Here is a 22454-nt window from a genome sequence, read left to right as displayed (position 1 = left end):
TATTGAAGATTAGTTGATGGTAGAATTGAGGGTCCATTTCTGGATTCACTATTCTGCTCCACTGACACATATATCTGTTTTTGTGCCAGTAGCATACTGTCTTGAGGATTACAGCTTTGTAATAGATCTTGAAGTCCATAATTGAGGGGCTACCAGCTTTGGTTTTCTTTTTCAACATTCCTCTCGCTATTCAGTGTCTTTCCATACAAATTTTAGGATTATTTGTTCCAGCTCTGTGGAAAATGGTGATGGTATTTTGATGGGGACTGCACTGTATGTGTAGATTGCTCTGGGTAGCATGGACATTTTAACAGTATTTCTTCTTTCTATTTGTGAGCATGGAATGTTTTTTCCATTTCTTTGTATCTTCCTCCATTTATTTCATGAGTGTTCTATAGTTTTCAGAGTACAGATCCTTTCCCTCTTTGGTTAGGTTTATTCCTAGGTTTCTTAAGATTGGGGGGGGGCAATTGTAAATGGGATTGATTCTTCGATTTCTCTTTCCTCTGTCTCATCATTACTGTATAGAAAAGCAACTGATTTCTGTGCACTGATTTTTATACTCTCCGCTTTGCTGAATTCCTATATGAGACTTAGCAACTTGTGGGTAGAGTCTTTTGGGTTTTTGACATCAAGTGTCAAGTCATCTGTGAAGAGTGAGAGTTTGACTTCTTCTTTGACTGTTTGGAAACCTTTATTCCTTTTTGTTGTCTGGTTGCTGAAGCTAAGAGTTCTAGCACTAAGTTGAACAGCAATGGTGAGTGTGGTCATCCCTATCCTGTTCCTGACCTTAGGGGGAAAGCTCTCAGTTTTTTCCCTTGAGAATGATATTCTCCGTGGGCTCTTCGTATATGGCTTTTATGAGAATGATGTTCCCTCTATTCCTACACTGTAGAGAGTTTTAACCAAGAAAGGATGCTGTATTTTGTCAAGTGTTTTTGTGCATCAGTTGAGAGGATCATATGGTTCTTGTCCTTTCTCTTCTTAGTATGATGTATGGGAGCTCTGTTCTTTTCCATTGGTTTATTTGTCCTTTGCCGTGTTGATGTTATGTTGCCCCAATCAATATTGTTTTATAGTATACTTTGATATCTTGTAGGGTATGTCCCTTTATCCCCACCCAATACCTCTTCAAATGTGTCTGGGCTGTTTTTAGTCCTTTGTTCTTCTCTATACATTATGGAGCCAACTTCTTAAATTGTAGAATAATGATTTGGGGGTTTATAAATTGGCATTACGTTGAATCTATAGATGAATTTGAGGAGAACTAATATCTCCATAGTGAATTTCCTGGCCCATGAATAGGAAACATTCCTCTATATTAGTATCATCAAAACATGTTATAATTTTTGTTTTTCAACATTTCCTTAGCGATTCGGGGTCTATTCTGATTCCATACAAATTTTTGGATTATTTGCTCCAGCTCTTTGAAGAATACCTGTGGAATTTTTATCAGAATGGCATTAAAAGTATAGATTACTCTTGGCAGTATAGACATTTTAACAGTGTTTATTCTTCCGATCCAAGAGCATGGAATGGTCTTCCATCTTTTTGTGTCTTCTTCAATTTCTTTCATGAGTGTTCTGTAGTTCCTTGAGTACAGATCCTTTACCACTTTGGTTAGGTTTATTCCCAGGTATCTTATGGTTCTTGGTGCTATAGTAAATGGAAATGATTCTCTAATTTCCCTTTCTGTATTTTCATTGTTAGTGTATAAGAAAGCCACTGATTTCTGTGCATTGACTTTGTATCCTGCCACGTTGCTGAATTGCTGTATGGGTTCTAGTAGTTTGGGGGTGGAGTCTTTTGGATTTTCCATATAAAGTATCATGTCATCTGCGAAGAGAGAAGTTTGACTTCTTCATTGCCAGTTTGGATACCTTTTAGTTCTCTTTGTTGTCCGATTGCTGTTGCTAGGACTTCTAATACTATGTTGAACAAGAGTGGTGAAAGTGGTCATCCTTGTCTTGTTCCTGATCTCAACGGGAAGGCTGCAAGCTTTTTCCCATTGAGGATGATATTTGCTGTGGGTCTTTCACAGATAGATTTGATGAAGTTCAGGAATGTTCCCTCTATCCCTATACTTTGAAGCATTTTAATCAGGAATGGATGCTGGATTTTGTCAAATGCTTTTTCTGCATCGATTGAGAGGATCATGTGGCTCTTCTCTCTTCTCTTATTGATTTGTTCTATCACATTGATTGATTTGCGAATGTTGAACCATCCTTGCAGCCCAGGAATAAATCCCACCTGGTCATGGTGAATAATCTTTTTAATGTGCTGTTGGATCCTGTTTGCTAGGATCTTGTTGAGAATCTTAGCATACATATTCATCAATGATATTGGTCTGAAATTCTCCTTTTTGGTAGGGTCTTTGCCTGGTTTGGGGATCAGGGTGATGCTGGCTTCATAGAAAGAGTCTGGAAGTTTTCCTTCTGCTTCAATTTTTTGAAACAGCTTCAGGAAAATAGGTTTTATTTCTTCTTTGAAAGTTTGGTAGAATTCCCCAGGGAATCCTTCAGGTCCTGGGCTCTTGTTTTTTGGGAGGCTTTTGATCACTGCTTCAATCTCATTACTAGATATCGGTCTATTCAGGTTGTCGATTTCTTCCTGGTTCAATTTTGGGAGTTTATAGTTTTCCAGGAATGCATCCATTTTATCTAGGTTGCTAAGCTTATTGGCATATAACTGTTGATAATAACTTCTGATGATTGTTTCTACTTTTTTGGTGTTATTTGTGATCTCTCTCTTTTCATTCATAATTTTATTAATTTGGCCTTTCTCCCTTTTCTTTTGTATTAGTGTGGTCAATGGTTTATCGATCTTATTGATTCTTTCAAAAAACCAGCTTCTAGTTTCATTGATATGTTCTACTGTATCTCTGGTTTCTACCTCATTGATCTCAACTCTAATCTTGGTGATTTCCCTTCTTATGTGTGGAGTTGGTTTGATTTGTTGTTGATTCTCCAGTTCTTTAAGGTGTAGAGACAGCTGCTGTGTTCTGGATTTTTCAGGTTTTTTTTGAGGGAGGCTTGGATGGCTATGTATTTCCCCCTTAGGACCGCCTTTGCTGTATCCCATAGGTTTTGGACCGAAATGTCTTCATTCTCATTGGTTTCCATGAATTGTTTGAGATCTTCTTTGATCTCCTGGTTGATTCAAGCATTCTTAAGCAAGGTGGTCTTTAGCTTACAGGTGTTTGAGTTTATGGCAGCAATGGCCACGGTCGCCCAACTGTGGAAAGAACCAAGATGCCCTTCAACAGACGAATGGATAAGGAAAATGTGGTCCATATACACTACGGAGTATTATGCTTCCAATCAGAAAGGATGAATACCCAACTTTTGTAGCAACATGGACGGCACTGGAAGAGATTATGCTGAGTGAAATAAGTCAAGCAGAGAGAGTCAACTATCATATGGTTTCACTTATTTGTGGAGCATAACAAATAGCATGGAGGACATGGGGAGTTAGAGAGGAGAAGGGAGTTGGGGGAAATTGGAAGGGGAGGTGAACCATGAGAGACTATGGACTCTGAAAAACAATCTGAGGGTTTTGAAGGGGTGGGGGATGGGAGGTTGGGGTACCAGGTGGTGGGTATTGGAGAGGGCACGGATTGCATGGAGCACTGGGTGTGGTGCAAAAATAATGAATACTGTTATGCTGAAAATAAGTAAATATAAATTTTAAAAAATCTTAAAAAAAAAAAGAAGGGATGAATACCCAACTTTTGTAGCAACATGGACGGGACTGGAAGAGATTATGTTGAGTGAAATAAGTCAAGCAGAGAGAGTCAATTATCATATGGTTTCACTTATTTGTGGAGCACAACAAATAGCATGGAGGACATGGGGAGTTAGAGAGGAGAAGGGAGTTGAGGGAAATTGGAAGGGGAGGTGAACCATGAGAGACTATGGACTCTGAAAAACAATCTGAGGGGTTTGAAGTGGTGGGGGGGTGGGAGGTTGGGGTACCAGGTGGTGGGTATTGGAGAGGGCACAGATTGCATGGAGCACTGGGTATGGTGAAAAAATAATGAATACTGTTATGCTGAAAATAAATTTAAAAAAATGTTATAATTAACAATTCTATGCCTAAACATCTTGGAAATCTTTTGCAAGAGATACCCCTGTGTGATGATGTTTATATATATATATTTCTTTACTTTCAAAAATCTGATTTTATTTTCTGAATCAAAAAGAAGTGTATTCATATTAGATGTAGAATGTTTAACTTTCCATTGATCTCTCTCAAAACACCTTCCTGATATTGTTAACAGTGCTTGGAACTGTAAAAAGTCAACATCCAATACCATACTTTAAAGAATAAAAGTTTAAATGTCAGATTTATTTCTGAGGAACCCTTCTCAAAGTTCAAGGCATTGGCAATTCTAAATACAAAGCTGTGATTACCAAGACAGCAGGGTACTGGCACAAAAACAGACACATAGACCAGTGGAACTGAGTAGAGAGCCCAGATATGGACTCTCAACTCTGTGGTCAAATAATCCTTGACAAAGCAGGAAAAAATATGTAGTGGAAAAAAGATAGTCTCTTTAATAAATGGTGCTGGGAAAATTGGACAGCTATGTACAGAAGAATGAAACTTGACCATTCTCTTACACCATACACTAAGATAAACTCAAAATGGATGAAAGTCTGCTTTGGTGAGTGCTGTGAAGTGTGTAAACCTGGTGATTCACAGACCTGTACCCCTGGGGATAAAAATATATGTTTATAAAAAATAAAAAATTAATTATAAATAAATAAATAAATAAATAAATAAATAAATAAAACTGAGCACTTCTTAAAATGCCTTTAAAAAAAAAAATGGATGAAAGTCCTCAATGTGAGACAGGAATCCATCAACATCCTAGCGGAGAACATAGGCAGTAACTCTTTGACATCGGCCACAGCCACTTCTTCCAAGACATGTCTCCAAATGCAAAGGAAACAAAAGTGAAAATGAACTTTTGGGATTTCGTGAAGTTAAAAACCTTCTGCACAGCAAAGGAAACAGTCAACAAAACAAAGAGGCAACCCACGGAATGGGAGAAGACATTCACAAATGACACTACAGACAAAGGACTGATATCCAAGATCTAGAAAGAACTTCTCAAACTCAACACCAAATAACAGACAATCAAATCAAAAAATGGGCAGAAGAAATGAACAGACACTTGTCTAATGAAGACACATGAAAAATGTTCATCATCACTAGCCATCAGGGAAATCCAAATCAAAACCCCATTGAGATACCATCTTACAGCAGTTAAAATGGCAAAAATTGACAAGGCAAGAAACAACAAATGTTGGAAAGGGTGTGGAGAAAGGGAAACCCTCTTACACTCTTGGTGGGAATGCAAGTTAGTGCAGCCACTTTGGGGAACCATGTGGAAATTCCTCAAGAAATTAAAAATTGAGGTACCCTATGATCTGGCAATTGCTCTACTGGGTATTTACCTCAAAGATACAGAGGTAGTGAAAAGAAGGGCCATATGTACTCCAATGTTCATAGCAGCAATGTCCACAATAGCCAAATTGTGGAAAGAGATGAGACGCCCTCAACAGATGAATGGATAAAGAAGATGTGGTCCATATATACAATGGAATATTACTCAGCCACCAGAAAGGATGAATACCCAACTTTTATGTCAACATTGATGGGGCTGGAGGAGATTATGCTGAGTGAAATAAGCGAAGCCAAGAAAATCAAATATGGTTTCACTTACTTGTGGAACACAAGGAATAACAATAACATGGAGGACATTAGGAGAAGGAAAGGAAAAGTGAAGGAGAGGAAGTCAGAGAGGGAGACTCACTGAGAAACAGGGTTTTAGAGGGACTCTCTGAAAAACAGGATTTTAGAGGGGAGGGGACCAAGGGGATGGGTGACCCTGTTGGTGGTTATTAAGGAGGGCAAGTATTGCATGGAGCATTGGGTGTTACATGTAAACAATTAATCTTGGAACATTACATCAAAGCTATGTATGGTGACTAACGTAACTCAAAAAATACATATATTTTAAAATTTATAGTTAAATATATAAGTATGCATGCATATATTTAAATACACAAATAGGTACATTTACATTTCTTGGTGTGTTTTAGATTATTACATAATCTGTTGCTGGAATGTGGAAACACAATAGATTTTTTGGTAGATTGATTAAGTGTTGAGGAACACTCTTTTCAATATTTGTAATATATCTCAAAGGTATTCAGATTTTGTAAATAGAAGGCAATGATAACACCAGGGAATAATGACAACTTTTGTTTTCCTTTAAAATTGGTAGGCTTGTCTCTTTTCTTGCCCAACAGCCCTGTCTGGAATCTCCAGTTCAATGCTGAAGGTTTTGTTTTGTTTTTGTTTTTGTTTTTGTTTTGTTTTGATCATGACAGGGTCTTGTTTGAAATGCTCTGATTTGGGCACCTGGGTTGCAGAGTGGGTTAAGCCTCTGCCTTTGGCTCAGGTCATGATCTCAAGGTCCTGAGATAGAGGCCCATATCAGGCTCCCTGCTCAGCGGGGAGACTGCTTCCGCCTCTCTGCCTACTTGTGATCTCTCTTTCTCTGTCAAATAAATAAATAAAATCTTAAAAAAATTAAAAAGCATAACAAATAGCATGGAGGACATGGGGAGTTAGAGAGGAGAAGGGAGTTGGGGGAAATTGGAAGGGGAGGTGAACCATGAGAGACTATGGACTCTGAAAAACAATCTGAGGGGTTTGAAGTGGTGGGGGGGTGGGAGGTTGGGGTACCAGGTGATGGGTATTATAGAGGGCACAGATTGCATGGAGCACTGGGTATGGTGAAAAAATAATGAATACTATTATGCTGAAAATAAATAAAAAATTTAAAAAATTAAAAACAAATGTTCCGATTTCACCTATTTGGGTAATTACCTTTATCATCTGTTGTCTGTGACCATCTGGGATGTTTGATTTGGTCATGTCAGTAAACACGTTCATTGGAGGCTGTAATCTCTTGAAGATTTTGGGGGTCATCCTAACGTGAGATAAATGGTTATGAGTCATAATGAGGCGGGAAGTAATCAGCATATAAGCAGAGCTGTGAAAGCCTCCATTTGTCAGTGGTCTGTTCTAGACTCTTTGGTTACCTCCAAAAGCATGGACTGAGTTGAAGGCTGGTTTTCTTTGCTTCTGAGACCTTTAGATCAGGGAGCATTCAGGTTTGCCTCAGGGATTGGGCCATCCCTCCCAACTAAGAAGATGGACCTGCTATAGGGATGGGAAAGTGGGTAGGGAATGTCTCTTCCCAACCTGCTGGCAAGAGGGAGAAGGGCTTTGAATGAGGGCACTTGGAGCATAACTAATGTCCTGAGGCTTACGTTCAGTGCTTTTTCTTCTTCAAAATGAAAATATCTTATGCTTCTCCTGTTAATATATGATCACTGTATCACTATATGATATTCTTACAGGCCTCTCATACTTCTTATATATTTTCCTTAGGTATTGTAAAATTTTTCTAACTGTGGTGAATTATATACAACCCCTCTTGTGTGCTGTCTTAATATTCCTTGTAGTTTTGGCATTTAGTAAATTTTCTTTAGCTAAACAACATTTATGGATAGTATTCTTTTTTCCTTCTTTTCAATATTTATGTTCCTTGTTTTCCTCATCTTATCTATTTATCTAGATTGCAAAATGATGTAGACATTGAAAGCTGGTGACCTCATCCAAGTCGTAGACATACTGCTTACTGATGTTCTGATACTTCCTTTCATGTTAGGGATAGTTTCTTCCATTGAAGTGTGCTACTTTTAAGAAGTCAGAAATCTATGTTAAGTTTTATCAAGTGACTTCTCAACATCTGTTGATCAGATCACTTTTTCTTCTTGAATCTGTTAACAAAATGGTTGCAATAGATCTCCTAATGTATCCTAATGTTAGAAAACTTGAAGCCCCTTAAAAAACTGGGTCCTATGTGTGATGTGTTTAATATGCAATGGTTTAAAACTACTGAGGTTCAGTAAGTGACTTTTTTTCATGTGATCAAGTTTCTCTGCTCATTCATCATCATCTTATTCTTTTAAATGTCTTTATGCTAATACTTGTCTACTGTTACTTTCTCTTAAAATTTTCACAAGCATATATATATGTATTATATTATATATATATATATATACATATATATATATATATAAAAGATTCCATTTATCAGAGAGAAAGAGAAAAGGGGAGAGAGAGAACAAGTCGGGGAGGACAGAAGGAGAGGGAAAAGACTCCACACTGAGTAGCTGAGCAGAGTCTGACATGGCTCCATCCAAGGAACCTGGGGTCATGACCTGAGCCGAAGGCAGCTACTAACTGAGTGAGGCACCAAAAAGCCCTAACAAGCATATGAATACTTTTGTTATTTCAGTGTCAATGCAGTGAATTATATTCACACGATTCCCCTTCCTTCCATATCCTTCACAAGATCAGACCTTCAATGTGTTGTAACTATACTTCTTTTTCTAAATTTCTCAGTTTAATTAAGTCATCTAAAATTGTAACTGGAGTTATACCATTGCTTTGTTGTCACTGTTTACCCTGATGCATTTCCTAATAATTCCTTCATATATTTGTCTTTGCACATTTGGTATTAAGCGTTTATTAGACTTTATCAGTCTTCAGACATTTGACCATTCCCCACTGTGTCTTATATACCATATCTGTCCCAGTCCTTCCATTATGTATTTTTAGCTGTTTTTTGGGAAAACTTTATAAATAAAATTTCTTTTTGAGAAAGGAATTATAGGGGTGTGTGCTCTCTGTGTTTGCATATGCCAACATTTCAACTCTCATATTGGTACAATGGTCAGGGTAGGAGAATTCCGGACTTGCAGCCCGCTATGTACTAGAGCTATTTGAAAGTCAAAAATAAAACTCAAAGTGTTATCTTTCCTGGACATCAAGTAGTTCAGTATGCACCTGAGAGATAGATAACTCCAAGGCTTGGCCAATAGTATATACTTTTGTCCAAGTGCTTCTAGAATGGGACAGAAATATCCCATTAAATGTTTCCTGTTCACTTAAAGCCTTCTGTGTAATCATATTTGCCTATGCACCTTTGATGAAAGTGGCCCTTTATCTTATCCTCAGAGACCCTCCTGAGAGAAACTAGGCAACAAAGATCTATCAGGAGCCCCCACTATCACTGGATGACATGTTTGCATAGGACCAGGTTCTTCACAGAGGACTTCACATCTTTGTTCCTGAGGCTGTATATGATGGGGTTGAGCATAGGGGTCACCATCCCACAGAAGAGGGAGGTAAGCTTGTCTGCTCCTAGGGGGTCCTTGGACTCGGGCTTCCCATACATGAAGAGGATGGTCCCATAGAAAATGACCATGACTGTGAAGTGAGCAGAACAGGTGAAGAAGACCTTTTTCCTCCCCTCAGTTGATGGGATCCTCAGGATGGTAGCAATGATAAACACATAGGAGACAAAAATAAATAGAACTGGAATGCCCAGAAAGATCACACTGGCCACTGCCATATTGATTGCTTTGATGGAGATGTCAGGCCAACCTCAGAATAGCCAGGATCTCACAGATAAAGTGGTTGATGACATTGTCCCCACAGAAGGGTAGTCGCATCACTAAGGATATTTGCATCATGGCAATCATGTTTCCAGCTGCCCAGGAGCCATGGGCACAAGGCAGCCTTGCTCATGACCAAAGGGTATCTAAGGGGGATACAGATGGCCACATAGTGATCAAATGCCATCATGCCCAGAAGTACATACTCTGCCTCCTATGGCAAAGGAGAGAAGCATCTGCTTATCACAGGCTGAAAAGGAGATGGTTTTCCTGGGTCTTAGGAAGATGTCAAGAATCTGGGGGACTGAGAAGGTTGTGTAGCAGATGTCTAGGATTGAGGGTTTCTCCAGGAAGAAGCACATGAACATGTGCTAGTAGGTGGTAGGCACAGTCACCATGATGATGACCCCATTGCCCAGCAGGATCACTACATACATCGAGAGAATGAGCACAAAGAACATTTGGCATAGGAGGAAATACTGGGTCTGTTGGCCAGAAGGGACTCAGGGACCAGAACTATCTTCATATACCAGAAGGAGGAGATTTGGAGCATCTTCTGGTGAGGCACTAAGCTTTAGGAGTGAAGGTAGATATTATTGGAAGGTAGAGTTAAGCATAATTCGAGGAAGAATTTGCTAGGACTAAGTGAAAAATCTAGAATCTGATGTATTGAATTGTCTGTCACTGGAGATGTCCAAGCAAATGTGCACTGCCTAGGGTCAGGGACATTGGAGAGGAACAGCATGCATCCTGTGCATAGGGTTGAACAAGAAAACCTCCTGAGTCCTCTTCTAACAATGATGTTGCAAGGCTTCACTAAGTGTCAGAAGTTTGCTTAAATGGCCACTAGATGCCAATTGTGTATTTGCAATAACAAGATTTTTTCCCTACCCGTACAAAGTAGAAGTTCGGAATAGGACTAACATAAGGACGTGAAATTTTATTAACCGAATAGGCATCCTTAGGCAATTCATCCTTTCTTGTTTTAAGATTTTATTAATTTATTTGAGAGAGAGAGAGAGAGAACAGCAAGGGGAGCAGCAGGCAGAGGTACAGGGAGAAGCAGGCTCACCTGAGCAGGGAGCCCAACACATGCTCTATCCCAGGACTCTGGGATCCCAACCTGAGCTGAAGGCAGCTGCTTAACCGATGGAACCACCCAGGCACTCCCTTAGGCAATGCATTCTTAATAAACATATGAAAATGTAAATATCACTTGAAGCAAAACCAACTTCCAAGATCTAGTATCAAAATTGTACTCACTTTCTAAATTCTCTTTAGAAAAAAGTCTGCCATATTCAAAGAACTTCATAGAACTTGCCATAAAAACTTGCTTCTATTCATCTGCTAACACTTCTGAATCTCTCATTTACCTTGTGTGTCTATTACTCTATATAGGGACGGTGTCTTACTCTGTTCCACATGGCACACAGCACTGGGCAGCATTCATGATACGACCAATACTTGTATCTAATAGTTCCATTGTGCTTACCATTTACAAAGAACTTGTTTATAATAAGTAATTCGTGTGAAATCAAGTGGTTAGATGTTAAAATATGATGAAATAGACTGAAAATGGCTAGGCAACCAACCGAAGCTCATAGATAAGAAAAAGCTTCCCTGTTTTTATCCTGCTGAGCTATGGAGGCTCAGGAAATGTTACCGAGTTTACATCTCTTGGACGTTCAATGTATACTGTAGCATATTAAAGACTTCGTGAATCCTGAAACAAAGAAACATGTCAAATATTAGCCTCCAAAGTCTTCAAATATATTTAGCCTCTGTCTATCTATCAGTCAATATCTCTATCATCTTTCTTTTTTCTAGAATGTGGGTTACCCTCCAACCAAATACTAGCTTTTCTAGTGGGGATATCTCTAAGTGATGAGCATCAAATTCAAACTCTATACTCTTTCTTGCCATTAACTTCCTAGCAGTGTTTCATAATGTGAAGAGCATTGAGAAAAAATAGCCTCAATTATCCCATAGCTAAGAAGAAATGGAGTGTACCAGAATAGCTTGTTCCCACCCAAAAACTCTCTATCTGGAGAACTTGCCTTTGTCTCTTCTTATACTTCAGCCAAACTGACTCTATTACAAAAATGGTCCAAAATGAAAATTCCCACTTCCTCCTCGTTCCTGTGACTCTGCTGGGGAATCTTAAAGGGATGGCAACAGTGCTGGGAGCGCCTTCTCTCCTCTGTGCACTGACTGACTGTGTAGCTCAGACATAGTGCAGGCCTTTAACCAAACTCACTCTGATAGTTCCTCTCTCCTTGGTTTTATCATGTGTTCAGGATGTCCTTGTGTATTCAATTAAAGATCCATTGTGTGACATCTGTTAAAACTCTCAGCTCTATGGCTAAAACTCAGAAGATAAATTCCAAAAAGTTAAACATTCTTTGAAAATAAACAGAAGGGCAAGAGAGGATTCTGGATTGCATGACTTGTCTTTTCGAAGGCAGCTCTAATGATCAGAGGTCCTTTATCTCATAGAGTGGGAACACAGAGGAGCCCTCCATTACTGGGTGAAACATTTCTGAGCCACCAGGTTCTTCACAGCAGCCTTCACGTCCTTGTTCCTGAGGCTGTAGATGATGGGGTTGAGCATGGGGGTCACCACCCCATAGAAAAGGGGGATGAGCTTGTCTGAAAGGTCTTCTTTGTTATTCCCTAGGGTATCCTTAGACTTGGGCTTTGTATACATGAAAAATAAGGTCCCATAGAAGATGACCACCACAGTGAAGTGGGCAGAGCAGGTGGAGAAGGCCTTTCTCCTCCCCTCGGCTGAGGGGATCCTCAGGATGGTAGCAATGATGAACACATAGGAGACAAAAATGAAGAGAACTGGGACCACCAGGAAGATCACATTGGCAACCCCCATGCTGATCACATTGATGGAGATGTCAGTACAGGCCAACTTTAGGACAGCTAGTAGCTCACAGGCAAGGTGGTTGATGACGTTGTTCCCACAGAAAGGCAGTTGAATTGTCAAAGATGTGTGTACCACAGAAGCCGTACAACCAATAGCCCAGGAGCTGACAGCCATGGGGACATAGGCAGCCTTGCTCATGACCACGGGGTACCTGAGGGGGTTACAGATGGCCACATAGCGATCAAATGCCATCATGCCCAGAAGCACACACTCTGTGGCACCCATGGCAAAGGAGAGAAACATCTGCATGGCACAGGCTGAGAAGGAGATGGTTTTCCTGGGAGTCAGGAAGCCGTCCAAGGCTAGAGGGATGGAAGAGGTTGTGTAGCAGATGTCCAGGAAGGAGAGGTTCCCCAGGAAGAAGTACATGGGTGTGTGCAGGCGGGAGTCAAGGATGGTCACCAAGATGAGGACCCCGTTTCCCAGCAGGATGACCAGGTACATCAGCAGGATGAGCACGAAGAATATTTTCTCCAGCTTTGGGTAGGCTGAGAGCCCCAGGATTATGAACCCTGCCACAGGGGAGGACCAGTTGGCTTTTTCCATGTGCTATGCCTTCTGTCATCAGCCAAGGACAAATACAGCACAGGAGGCTTTCTTGAGAAAAGTCTCAGGCATCTTGTACACCATCACTCTATGCTACAGAACAGGACAACATATGTGCATAAGAGATAAATGACTGAAAGAGACAGTAGGTAGGAGTGGGGTTAGATCTTAGATGGGGGACGGTCAGGGCTGAAAGAGGGCTTACAAATACGGCATTGAGGCCCAGAGAGGGGAAGTGACCTGTCCAAGTCTTCTGAGCAAGGTGGTGATAGAGACAGGACCTGAGCCCAGCAGAGCTAATCCCCAGTCAAGGAGGGCTTTTCCTCTTCTTTTGATGAGCATGGGAAAATGCTGTAAATTCTTTGTATTTGATGTAAATGAATAGAAATTTCATTTAATCTGGGCTTTCCTTGATTCATAGAGAGGAGACTCCCCAAGCTGACCCTATTCTTACAACTCCCAAATTTCAAGCCTTTGTTAAACATTGATTACCTTTGGAAGAACCTTTTTTAAAGTGCTAATCCCCACCGAGGCAGAATAAATCCTAGGTAAAATTTCAACCGCATGAGGGATCCTTCCTTAGTTTGCTCACCCTCAGCAACAGACTTGCCTATTGTCAGAATTGGGATCTGCCTATTCTAATACATATTAAAGGCAATATGTGGGGGAGGTTCCCTCATGGGGAAGAATTCATGAAGGCCACAGAAGGAGTAATTGGAGTGAGTGAGCCCACACTATGGGATGACAGCCAAGCAGCTTATTGACCAGTTAACTCAGTTCTTGATAAAAAAAAAAAAAGCTTCGGTTCCTGCCCTGCCACCACCTCTAACTATGGTTTGCAGCAGAAGATAATATTTCTGACCTGTGGTCAAAAGGTCAAGAGTAGCCTTATATTGCATCTCACTGTCTAGGTCACTTACCTTACTGTGGCTCATCATGTGGCCATTTTATCATCTTGCATTGTCACAGGATGAAAGGGAGTCCAGTATAATAAGATACTATGAGGGAGAGACCACATTCACATAACTTTATTATGAGATGTTGTTATAATTATTGTATGTTATTACCGGTTATTGTTAACCTCTCACTGTGTCAGATTTGTAAATTAAACTGTATCATAGGTATATGTATGTAGGAAGAGAAGGGATACATAGAGTTCAGTACTATCTGTAGTTTGAGGCATCCACTGGGGGTGTTGGGAGGTATCCCCATGAATAGGGGGTAGAAAGAAAGTGAGGAGAATAGAACTAGCCACAGACTGGGCATCACAGATAGGATGGGTCCCAGCTTGCCTGTCTGCTCTCCCTGTGACCCCGTGAAAGGCTCAGTCTTCTGGGAAATCTCAGCAGTATGGGGTAGAAATCAGGCTTCCTTCTTGCCAGGACTCTGGGCTCCTCTCAGGGAGGATGGAACAGCAGTGTCAGGGCAGTGCTGGGTCAGTGGTGAGCTCTGTAGAGCAGGAGGGACTGCCTGGGCTTAACCTCAGCTGTTCCTCCCTGCTCCAGCATCAGCTGCTCACAGCTGGCTGCAGCTGGAAGGTGTTTGGAGCAGAGGCAGAGGGAGGAGGAAAGTCCATTTTGGGAAAATGCTCTGCGAAAGTCATGACCACCAAGCTTGTCCCAACCACAGCCCAGCGCTCCCCACCTGCATCCTGCTTGTAGCCATTTCTCAGTCTCCTGATCCCAGAGCCAATTCTCAGTTTCTCACTGTGCCCTGGGCCAGACCCTGGATCCCAGAGAAGGACCCCAGACACTCCCCTGCTGGGCTTCTTTCACCTCTGAGATCCTGTGTCTTCTTTTTTCCCATACAGCCCTGTGGAAACTCTAGCCTCTGGTGGGGTTTCTCTCACATCCTTCCTCCTAGATGTGCAGGCTAACTGGGTGTCTCAGCTACAGACTCTTCATGGGGAGGACCTGTCATCCTGGTCTGAAGCCCAGAAATCCCACAGGTACATCTTCCCCAGCAGTGAAAGGAGTCCTCAAGAAGCAGCTGTGAACTCCTACAGGGACCCTGTTGGTCCCAGAAGCAATTTAAAGTTTGGAATGTCAAATGTGCACAGGGTACAGGCCCTATACATACCTGGGGCCTCCAAGGACCATCTCCCTGTCCCAATTAGAGATAACGACTGGGACATGGTCACCTGGAGATGGAGAAGAGTGTACAGCAGATGCTGGTTTCCTCCTGAGCTTTCCCTGGACTACCAGAGAAGCCAGTGCTCCATTCAGGGCCAGAGTATGTTGTCCCCCTGCTGAGTCCTTGACATCCAGAATGGGGAGGCAGGACACATGTCTCACAACAGCAGCAGCAGAACTGGCTACACTGAGTGAGGTGCTCCCATGTGCCAGGCACTGTGACAGACACTTCACAAACCTTCATTTCAACATTTCCTCCACTTCCTCACCAGCACACTTTATTTCTTGCCATATTGATTCTCAGCATTCTGAGTTGTGTGAGGTGGTATCTCACTGTCGGTTTAATTTAATTTGAGCATTGTTTCATGTTTTCTTTAGCCCTCTGTAGGTCATCTTTGGAGACATATCTATTCAGATCCTCTGCCCATTTTTTATCAGATTATTTTCTTGGTGTTGAGTTGTATTTTTTATGTATATATTTTGAGTAGTATCTAAATATATTGTTTGCAAGTATCTTCTCCCATTGAGCAGATTGCCTTTTTGCTTAGCTGATGATTTCCTTCACTGTGCAAAAGCTTTTTAGTTCGATGAAGTCCAAGAGGACTTTTCTGAGGAAGACTATCCTGAAAAATATTGTTGCAAGAGATTGTTGTGCAAGAATGTGTGCAAGAGATTGTTGTTGCCTAGGTTTTCTTTTAGGAGTTTTATGGTCAGGTCTTGTCATTAATCAATTTTTATTTCACATTTGTATGATATAAGAAAATAGTACTGTTTCATTCTTTTGCATGTTGTTCTCCAGTTTTCTTAAGAGCATTTATTGAAAAGACTGTCTTTTCCGCATTTTGTGTTCTTGTGTCTTTTGTTGTAGATTAATTGATGAGATCAGCACCAGTTCACTTCTGGGTGTGTTATGCTATTCCTCCAATCAATGTGTCTATTTTTGTATCAGCATCAAACTCTTTTGATGACTATAACTTTGTATTGATTTTGTCCTCCTTCTTGATCTCATCATCATGATTGTCACCCCATTAGTAGGTTTTACTTGTACCTGAAAGAAAATGTAAAAGGTATAGGCTATAGAATCAGAATTACTCCTTTATCTTGTCACCTCAAGTACCCTTGAGGCAACCAATGCTAGCAATGTCCTAATGGTTTTTTCTGCCAGAGATATTCTATGGATATTGTTCAGTTAGAAAAGCAAGAGAATAAGACAAATTTTGCACAACAATGCACCACTTTAATACCTTGATTTTCTTTTTTTAAAATAAATTTTAGAATTAGTTTGTCTGTATTTCTTTTCATTTTTATTTAAGATTTTATTTATTTATTTGATATAGAGAGAGAGAGAATGAGAGAGAGAGAGCATGAGAAGGAGGAGGGTTGGAGGGAGAAGCACATTCCCAGTCGAGCAGGGAGCCCAATGCAGGACTCGATCCTGGTACTCCGGGATCATGACCTGAACCAAAGGCAGTCGCCCAACCAAATGAGCCACCCGGGTGCCCAATACCTTGATTTTCTCACAGAACAATATACCTTGGGTGTATCTGAAAAAAATGTGTAATACTGCCTCATTCTTTGAAATCACGGAATTTATTCCATTGTAAGAATGTGCCATCATTTAATTAACCAGTCAAATATTAATGGACATTTAGATCTTCTAGTCTTTTCCAACCTTATTCTGTTATAATCAATGGCACAACATATTCATAATTTTGCATGTGATAAAAATATACCTGTTTACACACATTTGTAATTTTGAGAAGTATTGCCAAATTTACACATTGCTATCATCAGCGTATAAGCATAGGTGTTTTCCACACTCTGATAACATACTATTTTAGTCTCTCAGGAGCTCTTTTTGCTATTTTTCAATCTGAAAGATGAGAGATGACATCACATTGTAGTATTTAATGCTTTAGGAATTTAAAATAATTTAAAATGTGAAAATAGCACACATATGTAAATGCATATGAAAGCTCATTAAACACATATTGTTAATTTAAAGATTAATAAAGTAATAATCTTCTAATTTAAAAGCTAAAACACTGCTAATACCTTGAAAGCTCCCTGGCTACTTCCTCAACCATCCTTTCCTTCTCTTTCCAGAGATAACCACATTCCTGATTTAATTTGTTTTCCTGAATTTTATTACTTTGTACACATTCTTAAATGCTAAAGTTTAGGCTTTCATTTTTCTAAACTCAATATACATGGTGCCTGGGGAGCTCACTCGGTTGTCTCTATGCCTTAGGGCTCTTTGGGTGATCCCGGGGTCCTGGGATCCAGAGACTTGTCAGGATCCTTGCTTGATGGGAGTCTGCTTCTCCCTTTCTCTCTCCCCCCCTTCTCCTCTCTCTCTCTCTCTCTCTCTCTCAGATAAAAAAAATTTAAACTCAATATAAATTGAACCCTTATAGGTATTCTTTTTAATTTGTTTCTTCAGACAATATTATGTTTGTGAGGTTTACTCATGTTTATGAGTATAGCTAAATTCATTAATTTGTATTGCTATATTCCATTTTATGAATAAAACACAGCTTATTTATACATTCTATTTTGATGGATCATTGGGTTGCCTCCTAGTTGAATGCTGCTATAAATATCTTACACATTTCTCCTTGGTACATGTATTTCCAATTGTCCTGTTTGCATTTATGACCCATCCTCTCTCCAGTGATGTGTAATACATCACATGTGTTATATATCAAATCTTCAAACATGCCTGTGTCCATTTCTGGGATCTCTATTCTTTTCCACTCATTTATTTGTCTGTTCATGTATCAATGCTAAGTTGCTCCAATCACTATAGCTTTATAGTATACTTTGATATCTTGTAGGGTAAATCCTTTTATCCTAATCCAGTACATCTTCAAATATGTCATGGCAGTTTTTAGTCCTTTGTTCTCTAAAATTATGGAACCAACTTCTTAAATTGTATAATTATTATTTTGGAGATTTAAAAATTGATATTACATTGAAGCTATAGGTCAGTTAGTAGAGAACTAATATCTCCATATCAGATTTTCTGACCCATGAATAGGAATTTTTCTCTATTTTACTATTATTCAAAATATGTTATAATTAAAAATTTTACACATGAAGGTCATGGAGATCTTTTGCCAGATTTACCCCTGTATGATGATATTTATATTTTAATACAGATATATTAAAATTTTTATATTTAAATATATGAATATGTATGCTTATATTTAAATATATAATATGTATGCTTATGTTTCTTGGATTTTAAAAATATTTCATAACCTGTTGCTGGAATATGAAAATACAATAGATTTTTTGTACATTGATTTAGTGTTGAGGAACACTTTTAAATATTTATACCTCTAAGTTATTTTAGATTTTGCTTATAGGCAATAATAACACCAGTAAACAATGACAGCTTTCATCTTCCTTCAAAATTGATAGACTTTTCTCTCTTCTTGCCCTACTGCACTGGCTGGGACCTCCAGTTTAACACTGAAAGGTTTTTTTTGTTTGTTTGTTTGTTTGTTCTCTTATTTGTGGAGCATAACAAATAGCATGGAGGACATGTTTTGTTTTGTTTTAATCATGAATGGGTGTTGTTTTTTTCAAATGCTTTTCCTGCTTCACTTGATATACTCACGTAGTTTTCCTTACTTAGCCTCTTAATATGATAGATTGCATTGACTGATCTTCGACTATTGAAACAGCCTGTCATTCTTGGGTGACGAAACTCTCCTTGCTGCTAGAGAGCAGGAGATTCAGCTTGCCACTAGGGCTCTGCTGATTCCATCCTGGCTGGCAAGGGCAGGGGTACATTTTTACTGTTGCCAGGTCCTCTGCTGACATCATGGGAAGAGTGACCTCACTGCCATAGGCATAAGTCCAGACTCTCCTTTAGACCCTCTCTGATACCACCCGGGTTGGGGGGGACCAAGAAGGGGCACCTCATTACACAAGGTAGAGGATGAAAGTCCAGACTTCCAACATGGTCTCCACTGACACCTGGAGTGGGGATTTGTTACTGTCCAATGGAGACAAAAGTCCCACCTCTCTGCTCAGCCTCTTCTGATGCCACATTAGATTTAGGATATTTGCATCAGTGTTCCTAGACAGTACATGCCTGAAAAGAGTTTACTCTTTTTTTTTGTTTGTTTCAAAAAGAGCCTGGGATTTGACCAAGACTGGTTTGCACTTTCTTGTATGTCAACTGAGAATGATCTACTATATAGGATTGGAGATGGAATATGCAGTGGTCAGCAGGAGAGGGAGACCAGACAAAGATGATTTTACTTTGGGCTTTGTTATTGTCAGGATTCCCTAGGCTTCTAGCTAGAGAGCTTACTCCAACCAGCTTATTCTCACAATGAGCTGTAATGTGCATGCAACTGAGAAGTTCAAAGGTGGATTCAGTCCCAGGCCCAGTCGGATTTAGGGACTCAACATGTCATTAGGACCTTGAGTTTCTTCATCTGTTTGTTTTCTCTATTTGTCTTTTCCTGGCTGTATTTTACACTCTAGTGGACAGACTTCCTGACATGGGAGGGAAGAGAGTTGTCAGCAGCCTGATTCAGTTTCTTCTATTGGAGTCTCCAAATGCGAACCGAGCCCTGGCCAACACCTTGACTGCAGCGTTGTGCGGGACTTGGTTGAACTCTTGACTTACAGAAACTGCAAGATTATAAGTGTGTGCTGTTTGAAGCTCCTAATTTGGTGGTGATCTGCTATGCAGCATAGAAAGCTAATATGGGACCTTTTCTCTGCTTGCTCCAATTACAGATGTCCTAGGGAATGGCTCTGCTTAGTTTGCCTTAGGTTACGTGCCTTCCATTAGACTGACTGCTGTGCCAAGAGTTGGTGTACTAGGATTGGTAGCTGCATTAAGTGACATAAGAGTGAGAGGGAGCAGTTGGGGGGCAAAAGTTTGCATAAGAGTGAGAGGGAGCAGTTGGGGGCAAAACTTTGCCCCCAAAACAATAGGTGTACTGTGCAGGATACAGCTGACTTCTGTGATGGCATTCTTAGGGAGTCCAGCTGTGACTTTTGACTACTTATCGCAGACGTTGCAAATTGGCAACCTCTACCCAAATCTGACTATGGAACACATTTTTGTTTGGCCCTTATAATACTTATCTTGATACTAGAGGTAAACAAGGAACCTGCAGCTGGGGTAGATGCTCTACATCCCTTCCCCTACTCCTGCATCCCTTCCTGGCAGCAGCTGACTGGAATCCAGCAAGGTTATCTGCTGGAAGAGACAGTCAGCTCCTGCTTCACACCTGGTCCTCTCCTATAGTCCAGCATCTGAAATGCTCCCATTTCACCTATTGAGGTGATTACATTCTTGACTTATTTTCTGAGACCATCTGGAATGTTTGATTTGGTCATGTCAGTAAACACATTGCACTTGAAGGTTTTAGGGGTCATCCTAACCTGAGATAAATGGTTATGAGTTGTAGTGAGGCAGGAAGTAATCAGCACATAAGCAGAGCTGTGAAAGCCTCCATTTGTCAGTGGTCTGTTCTAGACTCTTTGGTTACCTCCAAAAGCATGGACTGAGTTGAAGGCTGGTTTTCTTTGCTTCTGAGACCTTTAGATCAGGGAGCGTTCATGTTTGCCTCAGGGCTTGGACCATCCCTCCCAACTAAGAGTTGGGGCTGCTCTAAGGATGGAAAAGTGGTTGGAGAATGGCTCTTCCCACGTGCTGGCAAGAGGGAGAAGGGCTTTGAATGAGGCACTTGGAGGATAGTTAAGTGTCCTGAGGTTTACATTCTAGACTTTTGATTCTTCAAAATGAAAATGTCTCATGACTTCTCCTGTTAATATATAGTCATTGTAAATATATGATTTTCACATAGGCCTCTCATACTTCTTATATATTTTCCATAGGTATTGTAAAACTTTTCTAACTGCAGTGAATTATATACAGCCCCTCTTGTTCCCTGTTTTATTATTTCCTGTAGTTTTAGTATTTGAGTAAAATTTTCTTTAGTAAAACAACATTTGTTGTTTTTCCTTCTTTCCAATATTTATGTTCCTTGTTTTCCTCATCTCATCTAATTATCTAGACTGCAAAGTGATGTAGACATTGCTTGCTGATGTTCTGATACTTCCTTTCATGTTAGGGGTAGTGTCCTCTAATGAAGTGTGCTACTTTTAAAAAGTCAGAAATCACTGTTAAGTTATGTCAAGTGACTTGTCAACATCTGTTGATGAGATCATTTTTTCCTCTTGAATCTATTAATAAAATGGTTGCAATAGATCTAATTTATCCTAATGTTAGAAACCTTGAAGCTCCCTTACAAAACTGGATACTATGTACCATGTATTATTTTAAAAGATTTTATTTATTTATTTGACACAGAGAGAGAGAGAAATCACAAGTAGGCAGAGAAGAAGGCAGAGGGGGAGGGGGAGGCAGGCTCCCCGCTGAGCAGAAAGCCCTATGCAGGGCTTGATCCCAGGACCCTGAGATCATGACCTGAGCTGAAGGCAGAGGCTTCACCCACTGAGCCACCCAGGTACCCTATGTACCATGTACTTAATATGCAATGACTTAAATCTATTCAGGTTCAGTGTATGACTTTTTCATTTGATCAAGTTTCTTTGCTCATTCATTGTCCTCTTATTCTTTCAAACGTCTTCATGTTAATACTTGTCTACTGGTATTTCTCTTAAGATTTCCACAAGCATATATATTTTTCAAGATTTCGTTTATCTGAGAGAGAGAGGACAAGCAGAATTGGGGCAGAGGGAGAGGGAGAAGCAAACTCTGTGTTGTGCTATTGAGCAGGGAGCCAAAAACTTGGCTCCATCTCAGGACCATGGGATCATGACCTGAGCCAAAGGCATCTGCTAACTGACTGAGCCACCCAGGCACCTTTTTAAACAAGCATAGTAATACTTTTGTTATTTCAGTATCAACACATTATACTCATATATTATACTTGTAAGATTCCCTTTCCCGCCACATCCTTCATAAGATGAGATCTTCAATGGGCTATAACTATACATCTTTTTCTAAATTTCTGAGCTTAATAGTCATCTAGAATTGTAACTAGAGTTACACCATTGTTTTGTTGTCATTGTTTACCTCAATGCACTTCCTAATAATTTCTTCATATATTTGTCTTTGCACATTTGGTATGAAGTGTTCATTAGACTTTATCAATCTTCAGACATTCAACCATTCTCCACTGTGTCTTACATACCATATCTGTCCCAGTCCTTCCATTATTTATTTTTAACTATTTGTTGGGAGAACATTATAAACAAAATTTCTTTTTGAGAAGGGGATTATAGGGGTGTGTGCTG

The 22454-nt window shown here is 40.0% G+C and overlaps 1 protein-coding gene and 1 pseudogene across 1 annotated transcript; both read right to left on the bottom strand.

The window, feature by feature from the left end:
* Window positions 1–9157: 9157 nt before the first annotated feature.
* LOC116569965 lies at window positions 9158–10006 on the bottom strand (annotated as a pseudogene).
* A 2060-nt stretch (window positions 10007–12066) lies between these two features.
* Window positions 12067–13054, bottom strand: LOC116570762 (olfactory receptor 2S2-like). The gene has a single exon (XM_032308273.1). It carries the CDS (start codon window positions 13024–13026, stop codon window positions 12067–12069), a length of 960 nt encoding a protein of 319 aa, XP_032164164.1. The 5' UTR covers window positions 13027–13054.
* Between the last annotated feature and the right edge of the window lie 9400 nt (window positions 13055–22454).

This window comes from Mustela erminea, chromosome 12, assembly GCF_009829155.1.
Source record: "Mustela erminea isolate mMusErm1 chromosome 12, mMusErm1.Pri, whole genome shotgun sequence".
NCBI classification, from domain to species: Eukaryota; Metazoa; Chordata; class Mammalia; order Carnivora; family Mustelidae; genus Mustela; species Mustela erminea.
The sequence above is the reverse complement of the archived record's forward strand: the minus strand, read 5'-3'. Positions and strand labels throughout refer to the sequence as shown.